The following is a 14088-nucleotide window of genomic DNA, read 5'->3' as shown; positions in this document are numbered from 1 at the left end:
AGTGTAGACTGGTACAACATTTCTGGTGAGCAAACTGGCAATCTATATCAAAAACTCTAGAAATATGTATACCCTTTGGTCTAGCAATCCCAGAAATGAGTTTTAGGGTATTTCCTTCAGGGACATGTGTAAAGATTTAGGCACAAGGATATTCATTCAGTGAGGCTTTGTTTATAACTGCAAAAAACTGAGCACAATCAAAATGTGCAGCAACAGGGCAGACAGAATTCAGTTCCATGGAAAACAAACAACTCTCAAAAAGGATATGAAAGAAACTCATTTGAGGACAATGACAGGATGTTCCCAATACGCTAAGTGAAAAAAAAGAAAAAGAAAAACAGAGTACAAAGCAAACGATAGAGGACAATCCCATTTTTAAAAGTATATACATACATAAAATAAATAAATAAATAAATAAATAAAAGTATACACATACATAGAAATGCCTGGATGGTACTAACAGTAAACATATTTGGGAGATAAGAATAAGGATAGCTTTCCCAGGCGGCTGCCGAAGATGGCGGAGGGACAGGTCCTGGTTCTCGATGGCCGAGGCCATCTCCTGGGCCGCCTGGCGGCCATCGTGGCTAAGCAGGTGCTTCTGGGTTGAAAGGTGGTGGTTGTGCGCTGTGAGGGCATCAACATTTCTGGCAATTTCTATAGAAACAAGTTGAAGTACCTGGCATTCCTCCGCAAGCGGATGAACACCAACCCCTCCCGTGGCCCCTACCACTTCCGAGCCCCCAGCCGCATCTTCTGGCGGACAGTGCGAGGCATGCTGCCCCACAAGACCAAGCGAGGCCAGGCCGCTCTGGACCGCCTCAAGGTGTTTGATGGGATCCCGCCACCCTATGACAAGAAAAAGCGGATGGTGGTTCCTGCCGCCCTCAAGGTTGTGCGTCTGAAGCCTACATGGAAGTTTGCCTACCTAGGGCGCCTGGCTCATGAGGTTGGCTGGAAGTACCAGGCAGTAATGGCTACACTGGAGGAGAAGAGAAAGGAGAAGGCCAAGATCCACTACCGCAAAAAGAAGCAGCTCATGAGGCTACGGAAGCAGGCCGAAAAGAACATAGAGAAGAAAATCGACCGATTCACAGAGGTCCTCAAGACCCATGGATTCTTAGTCTGAGCCCAATAAAATTGACCATTTCTTCTTCATGCTCGGCCTGGCCTGCCCTTCCTCCATCGCCACCCTAGGAATGTGGGGGACCCCCAGGGGCTGCCATCCAGGTGCCACAGGCAGCCTGGGACTTAGAAGACTGGGTATAGCGAAGGGGCTTAGCCCCTTAGCCACTGCTGTTTAAGAAAGGCTTTTTTAAAAGCATAGACAGTTGTAAGGGCTGTGCAGGCAGAATTTGCCTGTGACCTATTCATTCATGAGAGTTTTAGGACATGGACAGTTTGAACAACCCGTGCTGTTGCAATACTGGCAAAAGTGAGTTGGAAGACCTAATTGGAAGGGCCACTCACGTCGCCTACAGGGAGTCTAAGCTTCCCACATGGTCAGGTACTATACTCTGCAGCTGTTAGGATGTGAGAGAATGCTTGGGCAGCACGAGTCTGGGGTTTTAAAAGGTGTTTATGGAAGGGAAGTACGGCCCAAGGGGTCACAGGCATTGCCCTTGTGTCTTCCCTATATTTTGTGATCCAAAACTAATAAATTATTTTTAAAGAAAAAAAAAAAAGAATAAGGATAATGCTTTTGGGGGAGAGGAGGAATGCCTCAGTGTTTTCTGTTTTTTCTATAATAAACACGCATTATCTGCAATATTAAAAAATAACCAATACTTTTTGCTTTGTTGATTTTAAGTACCAGTAAAACCAGTTCCATTAAAAAAAAAAAAAATCACTCACCCAGGACACGTTCACTTTTAAGCTGAGTGGGTGGTAAAGAATGAGATATTATCAACTTTACTGTGTATAAGGTAGACAGGCTTTTTTTTTTTTTAAATTTTATTTATTTATTTATTTATGGCTGTGTTGGGTCTTCGTTTCTGTGTGAGGGCTTTCTCTAGTTGCGGCAAGTGGGGGCCACTCTTCATCGCGGTGCGCGGGCCTCTCACTATCGTGGCCTCTCCCGTTGCGGAGCACAGGCTCCAGACACGCAGGCTCAGCAATTGTGGCTCACGGGCTTAGTCGCTCCGCGGCATGTGGGATCCTCCCAGACCAGGGCTCGAACCCGTGTCCCCTGCATTGGCAGGCAGATTCTCAACCACTGCGCCACCAGGGAAGCCCCGGTAGACAGGCTTTTTAAAGCAAAAGAGATTCTCCATTTGAAAAATTTCCTCAAATGGATTTGTAAGACTGCCATAAAGAGGAGCACTGATATTCCATATTTATTGGTTGATTTTGATTTTAGTTGAGGAAGAGACTAGATGTTATCATTTCTTTAAAAAGCATAATAAACATTCTTACGACACTATCATTTTCTGACAAACGGGGCATATGGCCTTGCTGAGAACTTCTCCAAGTGTGTAAAATGGCAAGAAAGAATTCTAGCAGTGTGAGCATAGCGGCGGACTACCAAGATAACGGAGACTGACCACAGGCGAGACACAAAAGTGAACAGGCCCCAACTCATGAATAGCCAGGACTAAGGTAGGTTCTCAATGGATATACTCAAGTATATTTCCAAGGAGGTAAGTAATAAAGTATGGTTAAAATAACAATGGCTTTCAATCTTTAAGTTAGAGAGATGATAACTAGCCAGTCTACAATCTTTAGTTTTTCTTTAACTCTGACAAAAAATTACACTGGGTTTAAATTCATTTAGTTAGAATCACTAAATGGAAATAAATACAGTCTCAGTTTGGCATTTCTCTCAGTGCAGGAGAGTATAATAAGGCACAATCTGCTAAATTTTTAGTAGCTGCAGTAACTCTTCTTTGAATCAATATTGTTAAGCTATCATTTGGGCATTTATATAGTTCTTGGTCTTTATTGATATATAATTATAGGCTTACTTACATATGTGTAAAAGATCCCCCTGTCCACTAGGATGGTTTCCATGTCTACTTAAACTAAGGAGCTGTACATTGCTTATATAACTCTAAATAAGATGAGCCATTAATTGACAACCAGGCCATTAAACTGGTAGCCAAGCCGTTAAGAACAAAATCAGCACACCCTTCCCCTTACAGCTCGCTCCACTGGAAATATTACAAGCCCTCTGTGCCATGGGAACCACCTTGCCTACCACACGGTGCTGATGTAACAATATCTAGAGCTATGCACCTGGAGAAAGCAGGGAATGAGGTTTTGCTTTGGATTACTTGAATGTTTCTTTCTTTCCTCCCTCCTTCCCTCCTTCCTTTCTTTCTTTTAACCATAAAGCCACTAGCAGATAGTTTAATGATTTCTGTTCTTATGCTGCCTATGGGGATTTCACACTGCGCTACCAACCACTGGTACTAATTCAACAACAGCCTTGTAAAATTGGCAGCCTTCCTAAATAAGCTATGTAAAGCCTGCAAATGCTGGTTACTGTGCTGTGTAGTCAGTGGGTACTCGATAAAAACGCGATTAAAATTCTGCCCACATGATATATCCCAAATATGCTCATACCTATTTTCTAAAGAACATTATCAGTCTATACAAAAGTATTTCTGGATTCTCCTTCTTACCACAAATGATTAATAGCAGTCATTCACTGAAAACTATCTGTAATATGGCCATGACATCTGCCATATTAGTCTTCCTTTTCTCTCACCACTCAAGTACCCTTTACCTCTGCTTATACAGATCAAGACATTTAAGAGGACCAGAAATAAAGGTCAGCATTCCAGCTCAAATCCTACCATAAAGGCTCATTCACAGTAACTTTTTGTCCTCTGAATACCTAAAGCACCAACTGCACCATTCGTCTGCCACTTAGCATGTGCTAAATTGTGTTCTTATTTATCCTTTTATTGATCTGTCTTATATCTCTCAACAGATTGAGCATTCTGACTGCAAGAACCATGTCTTGTATTTCTTTGTAACTCCCATGACAATTATGCATATGATGGAATTTTTACCACCAGGCTGGCGTACCACTCTAATTCTTTCTCCTATACTTTGGCTCATGTCAAAAGGGCAAAAATATTAGCTACCATTTACTGAGTGCTTACTATTTGCAGTACTTTATAAATATTACATTTAATTAACTTAAATGAACTACATTAATATTAATAGACACTATAAGTTCCATTTTATTGATAAGGAAACCAAGGCTCATGGTGGTTTTATGATATGTTGAACATACTGAAGGTCAAACAGCTTACAGGTGGTGAAACTGATTGGAACTCAGGTCTGTGTCATTACAAACACCAGACTATTACTATCAGCCACAAGAACAAATGACAAGTAAGATAATGAATATGTGACCCAAGACACCTTTTAAGAATTTCTAAATAGAGTATTTAATGAATGGGATACTTTAAGAACTGAGTGTGAGATTTTACTGGGGAGGAATGAGCATGACAGGTGTGGGGTTGATAGAATGATCTATACCAAATCTGGTCAAAGGGACGTCCAAAAAGTTGAGCTTCACACATCGTCTAAATCTATTTCATTCCCCTCCTAGGAAGAAAAATTTACACTGAGAATTCACATTCTCCCATAGATGTCCCAACTTCTCAAACTAAATTTCCCCCCCAAAATAAAGATGATAAAATAATAGGAAGTTAAAATTTTTTGGTGTTCATGAGAATTGGGTATATTTTAGGAGAAACACAGTAATTTAAAGGTACCTGGGACAGAGGAGAGTCCCAAAGAAATGACATCTCTCTTAAGAGCTCTCTGTTATAAGTGATACTTATTTAAAATCAGTGAAGAAAAATCATAAATACTCTCATTCAATTTATTCCTTATGAAGATCAACTGGCTTTTATTACACAAAATTCAAAGAACAACAGAGATGAGATGCACAGATAAGATGCTAAGCTCATAAACCTGATCAGCCTTTTGTTGAGGTACTAAGCTCATAAACCTGATCAGCCTTTTGTTGAGGTACTGAAGGCTTCTTGGGTTGTAAACAGGCCTGCCTATCTGTGGCATGAAGTTTTAAGAATACAGACACCACAGAAGACAAGCGATATGAAGTCCACAATTAGAATTCTCAGGGCTTGAAATGTCTTGTTACGGATCATGAATATCCACATGAATCTTTGTCAATAAACATTAAGTACAAATGACAAAAGTAACATAATCGTTAACTGAAAATTTTATTGTTCTTTCTTATTAACTATCTCATTTGATCTCCACAGTCCCCTGAAATGAGGCAGATATTATTCCCCCCAAAACATAGCAACAATTTGTACCATTTAGCTCATCATCAAAAAAAAAAAAAAAAAAAAAATCAAATAATTCTATGTCTTCTACATCTGGAAAACTGAACTTACAATTTAAAAAAAACCCACTCTAGTACAGGCTAACACTGAAGTTTCTCTTTATTTGAGAGGAATACAAGCCTCTGGATTCTGTGGCTTTAACAGACATATAACTAATGCCAAATCCCTCAGGTTACTAAAAGAAGGGTCACACCCCTCTAAAAACAGATTAATGCAAAAAACAAGAGTTGCCCAATTTGCACAACCTGCAAAAAGGAAGTGAGCCCAAATGTGCCCTTTGGTGTGCAGTACTAGCAATCTATTTATAAATCATCTGCTGCATCCTTTCCAAATCACAGGAACCCCTAAAAAGGCCTTGATGTTTTTAGCACATTTCTTCAAGTTAAATCTAATTATGTTAGTGGAAGCAACATCCTGTATAATTCTAACAATGCAAAGCTAACTCTAACTCTATCTGAAAGTAGTTAAGATACTGATTATTATTATTTTTTTGCTTTCACCTTAGAAATTCAGAAACATTATGTGATAGCATCTACACCACTGTTCTTTAGCCCCAAGGCAATTTTGCACACGGTAATTAAGAAGATTCACATTTACTGGAGAAATCCAAGAAGAGAGGGAGCAAGAGGATCTGTAGTTTAGCCCCTCCATTACTCCAAGGTCCAACAGCTCTTGGAGCCAGAGAATGACAACATCCTTAATTATTTGGCTTTGGGCAGTGGTTTCTCAGTGTAAGTCTAAAGAAATTGCCCAATTTCAGGAGTGATTACAGGTGAGCACACAATCCGAAGAACAGTAATTTAGAAAAAAAAATTCAATCAGATTTATCAAAGAAATCTTGCCTTGAGTGCAACACAACCTCGCCATTCCTGTTCATCTTCATTATGCAGAGTTACTCTTCAGTTAACTGGTATCCAGTAAGGCCAAATTTGAGAGCTTTTTTCCTCTCTGTTCCAAGCCAATTACTGCTCTACTGACTTCAAAGCAGCACAAGTGCGGATAAAGCCACACAAAGTTATCACTGCTAATGAAAACACAAATGTACCTTTTACTCTGACAATTAACTTCTCCTTCATATTTGAAGGCCATAACACCTAGAAGATTAATTCACTTGATGTAAACTTATTTGAGCACCTTTTAAATAACATTCTACCTTTTAAGGCTATATACCTATTCAAGGATCAGAAACAAGCACAAAAACAGTACTGATTTAAAATCAAAGAGACATCTCATGCCTTTTAAAAATATTATTATTAGTCTCTTTACCCACCAACGAGAGAAAAAAAGCTTTTAAATCATAAATGAATGCCCGGCTTCAATCACTGAATTATCAATTATTATAATTATGTTCATCCATTTCTGCAGAGGACAAATCTAGATTTTAAAAGTATCATGGACGATAAACACACTTATTCAATAGAACAAGGAAATTTAAGAATTTGAAAGGCAAAACAATTTCATAAAATTATAACATTTGGAGTAGGACTTCTTGGTTCTAGGCTTTTAAAGTACAGTATTTCTGCTAAAGAACTGTTTTAGAGCTAGAAAAAGATGGAAGACTACACCTAAATCATTCAACAAATCATATGTAAGCTGGACAAAGAGAGCACCAAAGATTCAACAAATATTTGAATGAAAAAATCTTAAAATATTAGTAAAACAATTCCAGCAATATGTTAACAAATAATGCAAACAGCGTGAAAGGACAATTCAACTTTTGCAACTCAGCGTGTCACTGCATTCCCAGGAAAGGGGGGAAATATTATTCTTCCAACAGATGTCCAAAAAACACGTAATAAAATTCAATAACTATATCTAATTTAAAAATATTTGAAATTAGGAATAGTAGGAAATATCTTCAACTTGGTAAGTGATCTATGCTGGAACCTACAGCACACAATACATCTATTTAGAAAACATAAAAAGCATCCCTTTTACAATGGAAAACAAGATAAGACCACTAGCATGGCTCCTCTTTAACACTACACTAAAGCCTAAGGCAAAGCGATGAAGAGTTACACTTAGAGAAAACCCATTTACAGATGATATAATCATCCACCCAGAGAAGTCAAGAAAATCAACTAAAATATCTATTAGATATTAGGACCAAGAGTTTAGCAAGGTGGTCTGATACAAAAGCAAATACTATAAAAAGCAGTTTTACTACACACCTACAGGGACTAATTAGAAAACATCATGGGAAAGAAGAGCTCATTCACAAGAGCAACAAAACCTTTATAAAACACCCATGAATATACCTAATAAGAAATGTGTAACTACTGTATGAGAAAAAGTGTAAAATTTAAATGAAGGACATTTTAAAAACAGTGGATAAACAGACACACATACCGCATTCCTCATCGAGTAGGCTCATTTTATAAAGCTGTTAATTCTTCCTAAACCTAGTTCAGTACAATTTAAATCAAAATCCCAATAGGGTTTTTAAAAGTAGAAATTGACCATCTGTTTCTGAGACTTACCTGGAAAATAAGCAAGAGTAGCTAAGATATTTAAAAAACACATACACTGAGGTATGCCTTGTGATACAAGATATCAAAATGTCCACTAAATCTACATTAAGTAAAAATGTGGTATTGGTGTATGAAAGAAAACATGTCAATAGGACTTAATATATAATACGAATAGCATTTCAAATCAGTGAAGTGAGAATGAGCTAAATAAATGGTATTGGAATAAATGACTGTCCATTTGGAAAAAAGGTAAAGTTAAAGCTCGACCTCACACAATAAATACAGGCATACCTTGTTTTGTTGTGCTTCTCTTTATAGCGCTTCACAGATACCGCATATTTTTTTTTAAGGTTTTTTTAAGGTTTGTGGCAACCCTGAGTAGAGCAAGTCTACTGGTGCCATTTTTTCAACAGCATTTGCTCACTTCATGTCTCTGTGTCACCTTTTGGTATTTCTCGCAATATTTCAAACCCTCCACCACCAAAAAGATCAAGACTTGCTGAAGGCTCAGATGAGGGTTAGCATTTTTTAGCAATAAAGCATTTTAAAATTAAGGTAAGCAGATTGTTTTTTTTAGACATAATGCTACTGCACACTTTACAGACTACAGTGTAAACATAACTTTTATATGCATGGGGAAAGCAAAAAATTCGTGTAACTCATTTTATTGTCACATTCACTTTATTGTGGTAGTCTGGAACTGAACCCGCATTATCTCCAAGGTATGTCTGTGAAGATAAATTACAGTTTTAAAGAGTGAAATATTTTTAAAGTGTAGACATACTAGAAAAATACAAAAGAGTATTTATAATCCTGGGAGTGGGTGGGAAGGGGTTTTTAAAAGCCAGATGCAAAACTGAAATCGTAAGAGAAAATACTGACAGATTTTACTACATAAAAATTAAAAACTTTTGGGACTTCCCTGGTGGCACAGTGGTTAAGAATCCGCCTGCCAATGCAGGGGACACGGGTTCAAGCCCTGGTCCGGGAAGTTCCCACATGCCGCGGAGCAACTAAGCCCGTGTGCCACAACTACTGAGCCTGCGCTCTAGAGCCCGCGAGCCACAACTACTGAAGCCCTCATGCCTAGAGCCCATGCTCCACAATAAGAGAAGCCACCGCAATGGGAAGCCCGTGCACGGCAACGAAGAGTAGGCCCCCGCTCACCACAACTAGAGAAAGCCCGTGCGCAGCAATGAAGATCCAACACAGCCAATAAATTAAAAAAAGAAAAAAAATTAAAAACTTTTATACAAGATGCAAAATTAAAAGACAAGCAATAGGCTGGGCAAAGTATTTTTAAAATATATTCAGAATATACAGAGTACTACATGAAAATGAAAAAAACTACCAATAGAAAAATGGTTAAAGTACAAACATGCAAATTACAGAAGAAAAATGAGCAAGACCAATAAAAATACAAAAGGATCCTGAAGTTCTTCAGTAGTAAGGGAAGTGCAAACAGAGGAGTGTTTAAGAGCAGGGGTCCTGGAGTGAGACTGTCTGTGTTTGCATCCTGGCTGTATTACCTTAGACAAATTACTTAACATCTCTGTGCCTCTCATGTGTAAGTGAGGATACACCTAAATCAAAGCTGTTAAGAACAGAGAATGAGATAATATGCACAGTACTCAAAACAATGCCTGGCACACAGTAAGAGCTCAGTAAAAAATTAACAGCTATCTAATATCACTAATATTACCAGGGTTGGTGAAGATACCTATGTAAGTATATAAGTAAGATATACTCTTACTTATAGCTGGTAAGAACAAATTGGCAAAGCAAATTGCAAAGCATTTTGGCAGCATGTATCGAAATTTTAACAGGTACATACCATCAGACGCAGAAATTCCACTGCCAGAATTTTATCTAAAGAAATGTTCCCACATATATACAAAGCATCAGGACTTTGAGTGCAGCATCGTTAAGAGCTCTAGATTTGGAGACAGGAAATGCTGGTTCTAGTTTCAGTTCTACCAATAGCAAATCATGTAATCCCTGTGGCAATCACTTCACCATTTTGATTTTTTAGTTTATTTACTCTGCAAAATGTGGATAATGACTTGCCCAATCTGCCTCACAGGAATACTTTAAGGTAGTGGTTTCCAAACTGTGGTCCCTGGATCAGCGTCATCAGCATCCTCTAGGAACTGGTTAGAAATTTAAATTCTCTAGTCTCACCCCAGACCTACAGAATCAGAAACTCTGGGGGTGTAGGCAGCAGTCTGTGTTTCAATAAGCCATCTAGGTGATCCTGATGCAAGCTTAAGTTCAGAGATGAGCACATGTGAAATCACTTGCATAACTATACAGCAGAACTGAAAGAGCATTCGTACTACCACTAATAAACACAAAAAATAAAGCACCTTTCAATTTCATGAAAAGGTACATTTTGGATAATCATCTCAATATGCTCCTCTGTTGCTGAGCTTGAGCTTCAGAAAGCACTGACGTGAAGCGAGGAAGTCAAACTCATATATGTAACTAAGTAAATAAATACAAGTATTTTGGGTCAAGGATAAAAAGCTCAAGGTAACCTCATTAACAAATCAAGCAATGTCTCAAGCTTCTAAGTTCCAAGACTTTTTTTTTTCTTTTTTTTTAAGTTCCAAGACTTTTGATCAGTGGTTTTCATAATGGGAACACTGCTTTAATGATAGCCTTTGCCAGCATTTTATCTACTAATTCTTGATGCTCCCCTGAACTTTTCAGGACACAAAAATAGTCACCTATTTGTCGATAAGCTATTTGTTTGGCATATAACAATAACATTAGAAAAGCCTTGGCCCCTTGCTTAGCAACTTCACTTCTCAGAGATTGAAGGCTGGCTCTCTAAAAATAACATAGGTTTAAAAAAAATAACATAGGCTCCCATATTTTCAGAAGTTCAGATTTTTGTTTTATTTAAAAGCATGTGTAGATTCTTAAAGGGTATGGAACTTTTCATGATCATTTGAGCAGCCTGATCCAAGACTCTTGAAGTTTGATCAGATGATGCTCAGGTTGCGCACATATATTTTTCTAGTAGGATTAACACTTATGACAGTAACTATTCTTTGTTTCTGGAGTTAATTCAATCACTTCTTAATGTTCTTCTCTGAATACATAAGAAATAACACTATATTTGGTGAGTTTTACACAATGGTAAGGGGAGACCTTAATCTAATAATGATGATATAATTCCCAATAAAATACAGTAATACCCAAGCTATTCTCTAATTTCACCTATATGTATATACACACAGTTAAAAGTCAAGAAATTCGAAAGAGCCTGTGAAATCACCAAAATAGGTATCCAAAGGCCCTACTCTAAAGGTCATTAACTTTCTCCATAGGGAAGCCCCTAAGATCTCACTGTGGTCTTTTTACTCTGACACAGTTCTCATGGGATTTGTTACATGGTTTACTTGGTTTCTAAACCCAGAGCAAATCTGAGGCAGCAAATGAGAAAAGGAAAAAAAGCTCTTATGAGTGGGTCCTCAGCAATGACAAGAGAACCACTGGGCTAAGAGTACTCAGGTGTCAAGGTACCCCTTCCCCCAAACATACACTTAAAATTCAGTCTTCACTTAAGGACCTTAAATCTTAATCTTTTAGTTGCTCCCATTCATCACTGCTATTTACACATCTGGCACCACAGGGAAATGCTCACACCAGTTAAGTTTTTACTGTATCAGGCCTTAGAAACAATACTTCCCTTTAGGAAGGAGATTTTTTAAAAAATATTTATTTATTTGTTTATTTGGCTGTGCCGGGTCTTAGTTGCGGCATGCGGGATCTTTTAGTTGGGGCATGCAGGATCTAGCTCTCTGACCAGGGATGGAACCTGGGCCCCCTCCATTGGGAGCATGGAGTCTCAACCACTGGACCACCAGTGAAGTCCCAGGAAGGAGATTCTTAACCTTTTATAAGATCACATTACTTTGAAAATATGATTTTAAAAAATATATTTACCCAACATTTTCATATGATCTCAAGGAGTTCATTAAGCTTCTAAGGCCAATTCATGGCTTCAGTAACCACAGACCCCAAATTAAGAACTTCTGCATTAGGTGCCAAAAATGTGTGTAAGTTAACAAAATTTAGGGTTTTATTCAGAATGATCTTTAAAGATTTTTTTTCTTTTTTTGGCTGTGTTGGGTCTTTGCTGCTGTGCGCGGGCTTTCTCTAGTTGTAGCGAGCGGGGGCTACTCTTCGCTGGGGTGCACAGGCTTCTCACTGCAGTGGCTTCTCTTGTCGCGGAGCACGGGCTCTAGGGGCACGGGCTTCAGTAGTTGTGGCTCGCGGGCTCTAGAGCGCAGGCTCAGTAGTTGTGGCGCACGGGCTTAGTTGCTCTGCGGCATGTGGGATCTTCCCAGACCAGGGCTTGAACCCGTGTCCCCTGCATTGGCAGGCGGATTCTTAACCACTGTGCCACTAGGGAAGCCCCTAAAGATTTTTAAATGATGATGAACTGGGCAACACTATAAATGTAAAATAAAAATAATGGCTAAAGCAATACTAATAAATACACTTTAGAAGAAGTGAATATTAGCAAAACTCTCTTAAGAAAAAAAAAAGTGGTAAAAGAGAGACAAAAAGGAAAAGAGAAATATTCTGCAAATTCTTTAAAAGACTGTCTACCTTAGCAGCAAAACTCTTCGTGTAGCAAATGTTTTCACTACTAAGTTGAAGATGTCAGCACATAAAGATAACTCCTAAGACGTGAGTCTCAAAAGTGACCTTGCAACTACTAAGACAGAAGATCATTTTTCTAGTGGTTAAGAGCACTGGCCTAGGAAACATCTGGATTCTAAGGACAGTTTTGTCATTTACGAGCTATAGGGTCTTGAGTAATTACTTAACTTCTCTAAGCCTTAGCTACATTATCTGTAAACAGAATAAATTAGTTCATAGGGTGGCTGTGATGATTAAATGAGATAATAATACACATTAAACTTAGCACAGTGGCAAGTGGTCAATAAATGGCAGCTATTAGTTTTTGTTTAATTTCAATTAACCCATTTTCCTGGGCAGGGGTTTACAGTTTGTAAATTGTTACCACACATATAATCTTTTACGATCCTCTGGGGTAGGAACCACCGTATCCTCATTTTACAGTTTAAGAAACTGAACTCAAATGACTTACCCAAAGTCACTAATTAGTAGGAAAAGAAATCTGTACTTGCTTGACCATACTAGGAAGCAAGATTCAAAACTCCTTTCCCCCACAAAGCTTAGAAGCTCTGCCTTTTAAGTTTTGTTTAACCTTTTTCTTAAACTGTAATTAAATATATATAAAATTTGCCATTTAACCATTTTTAAGTGTACAGTTCAGTGCCAATAAATACATTCACATTGTTGTGCAACCATCACCACCATCCATCCCCATAACTTTTTCTTCATCCTCAAATGAAATTCTGTACCTATTAAACACAAACATCTCATTCCCCTCCTCCAACCCCTAGCAACCAGACTACTCTAAGGTCCCTCACATAAGTGGAATTATAACAATATTTGTACTTTGTCACTGGCTTATTTCACTTAGCATGATGTCTTCAAAGTTCATCCATGTTGTAGCATATATCAGAATTTCCTTCCTTTTTAAGGTAATGGACACGTGGGTTGCTTCCACTACCTTTTTAAAAGTATTGTTAACACTTGTTTTGAGATTGGTTATCCACTTTCAGATTATTCACTCCAATTGTCCTTTTTTTTAAAAAAAAAAAAAAAGGGAAAATGCAAGTAAACAGTTGATTTAATTCTTTAGAGTTTATAATACAGAACAGTAAAACCACGATACTGCGGGGGGATATTGTTTTTTCGGTGCGCCACCATGAATCAACACAAAGGAAAAAACTTGAAATGCAAATTTGATTTGGTAAGAGAGCAAAACAGTTAAAATAATAAATTAGCTTTAAGATTATCTATAAATCACTTTACATGCTATTCTTGGGACCTTTAATAAGGGATAATGGAAAGTTTCTATTGTTGGACATGAAACTAAAAAGTTCTTTAGGGTTGACCTGGGAGGGAAAGAGAGAGAAGTTGCTCAAGTGCCAGGAGTCTGGGAAAACCTCAGTAGATGACTCTCCTTGAAGCTACTCCGAATGAGTGCTAATACACTACAAAGACCAAACTGCTGCTATCTAAAAGTAACCCTAAATCACTCAACTAGTTTAAGGATGCAACTTGAATAGATGGGAGTTCCTCTACTTCGCCCTTTTTAACTGTGAGATGAGAGTTCCTCTACTTCGCCCTAACTGTGAGATGAAATTAACCACAAGCTTGAGCACACAGTTCTCAGA

General features: G+C 38.2%; 2 protein-coding genes across 9 annotated transcripts in view; one reads left to right on the top strand and one right to left on the bottom strand.

Moving 5' to 3' along the window:
- Window positions 1-14088, bottom strand: part of SSH2 (slingshot protein phosphatase 2) — a 255468-nt gene that overhangs the window by 105150 nt on the left and 136230 nt on the right. The gene's annotated exons all lie outside the window — the stretch shown is intronic.
- Window positions 494-1158, top strand: LOC103009918 (60S ribosomal protein L13a-like). Its single transcript, XM_057536275.1, has one exon. It carries the CDS (start codon window positions 701-703, stop codon window positions 1127-1129), a length of 429 nt encoding a protein of 142 aa, XP_057392258.1. The 5' UTR covers window positions 494-700; the 3' UTR covers window positions 1130-1158.

Source organism: Balaenoptera acutorostrata, chromosome 20, assembly GCF_949987535.1.
Source record: "Balaenoptera acutorostrata chromosome 20, mBalAcu1.1, whole genome shotgun sequence".
Classification (NCBI taxonomy): Eukaryota; Metazoa; Chordata; class Mammalia; order Artiodactyla; family Balaenopteridae; genus Balaenoptera; species Balaenoptera acutorostrata.
The sequence above is the reverse complement of the archived record's forward strand: the minus strand, read 5'-3'. Positions and strand labels throughout refer to the sequence as shown.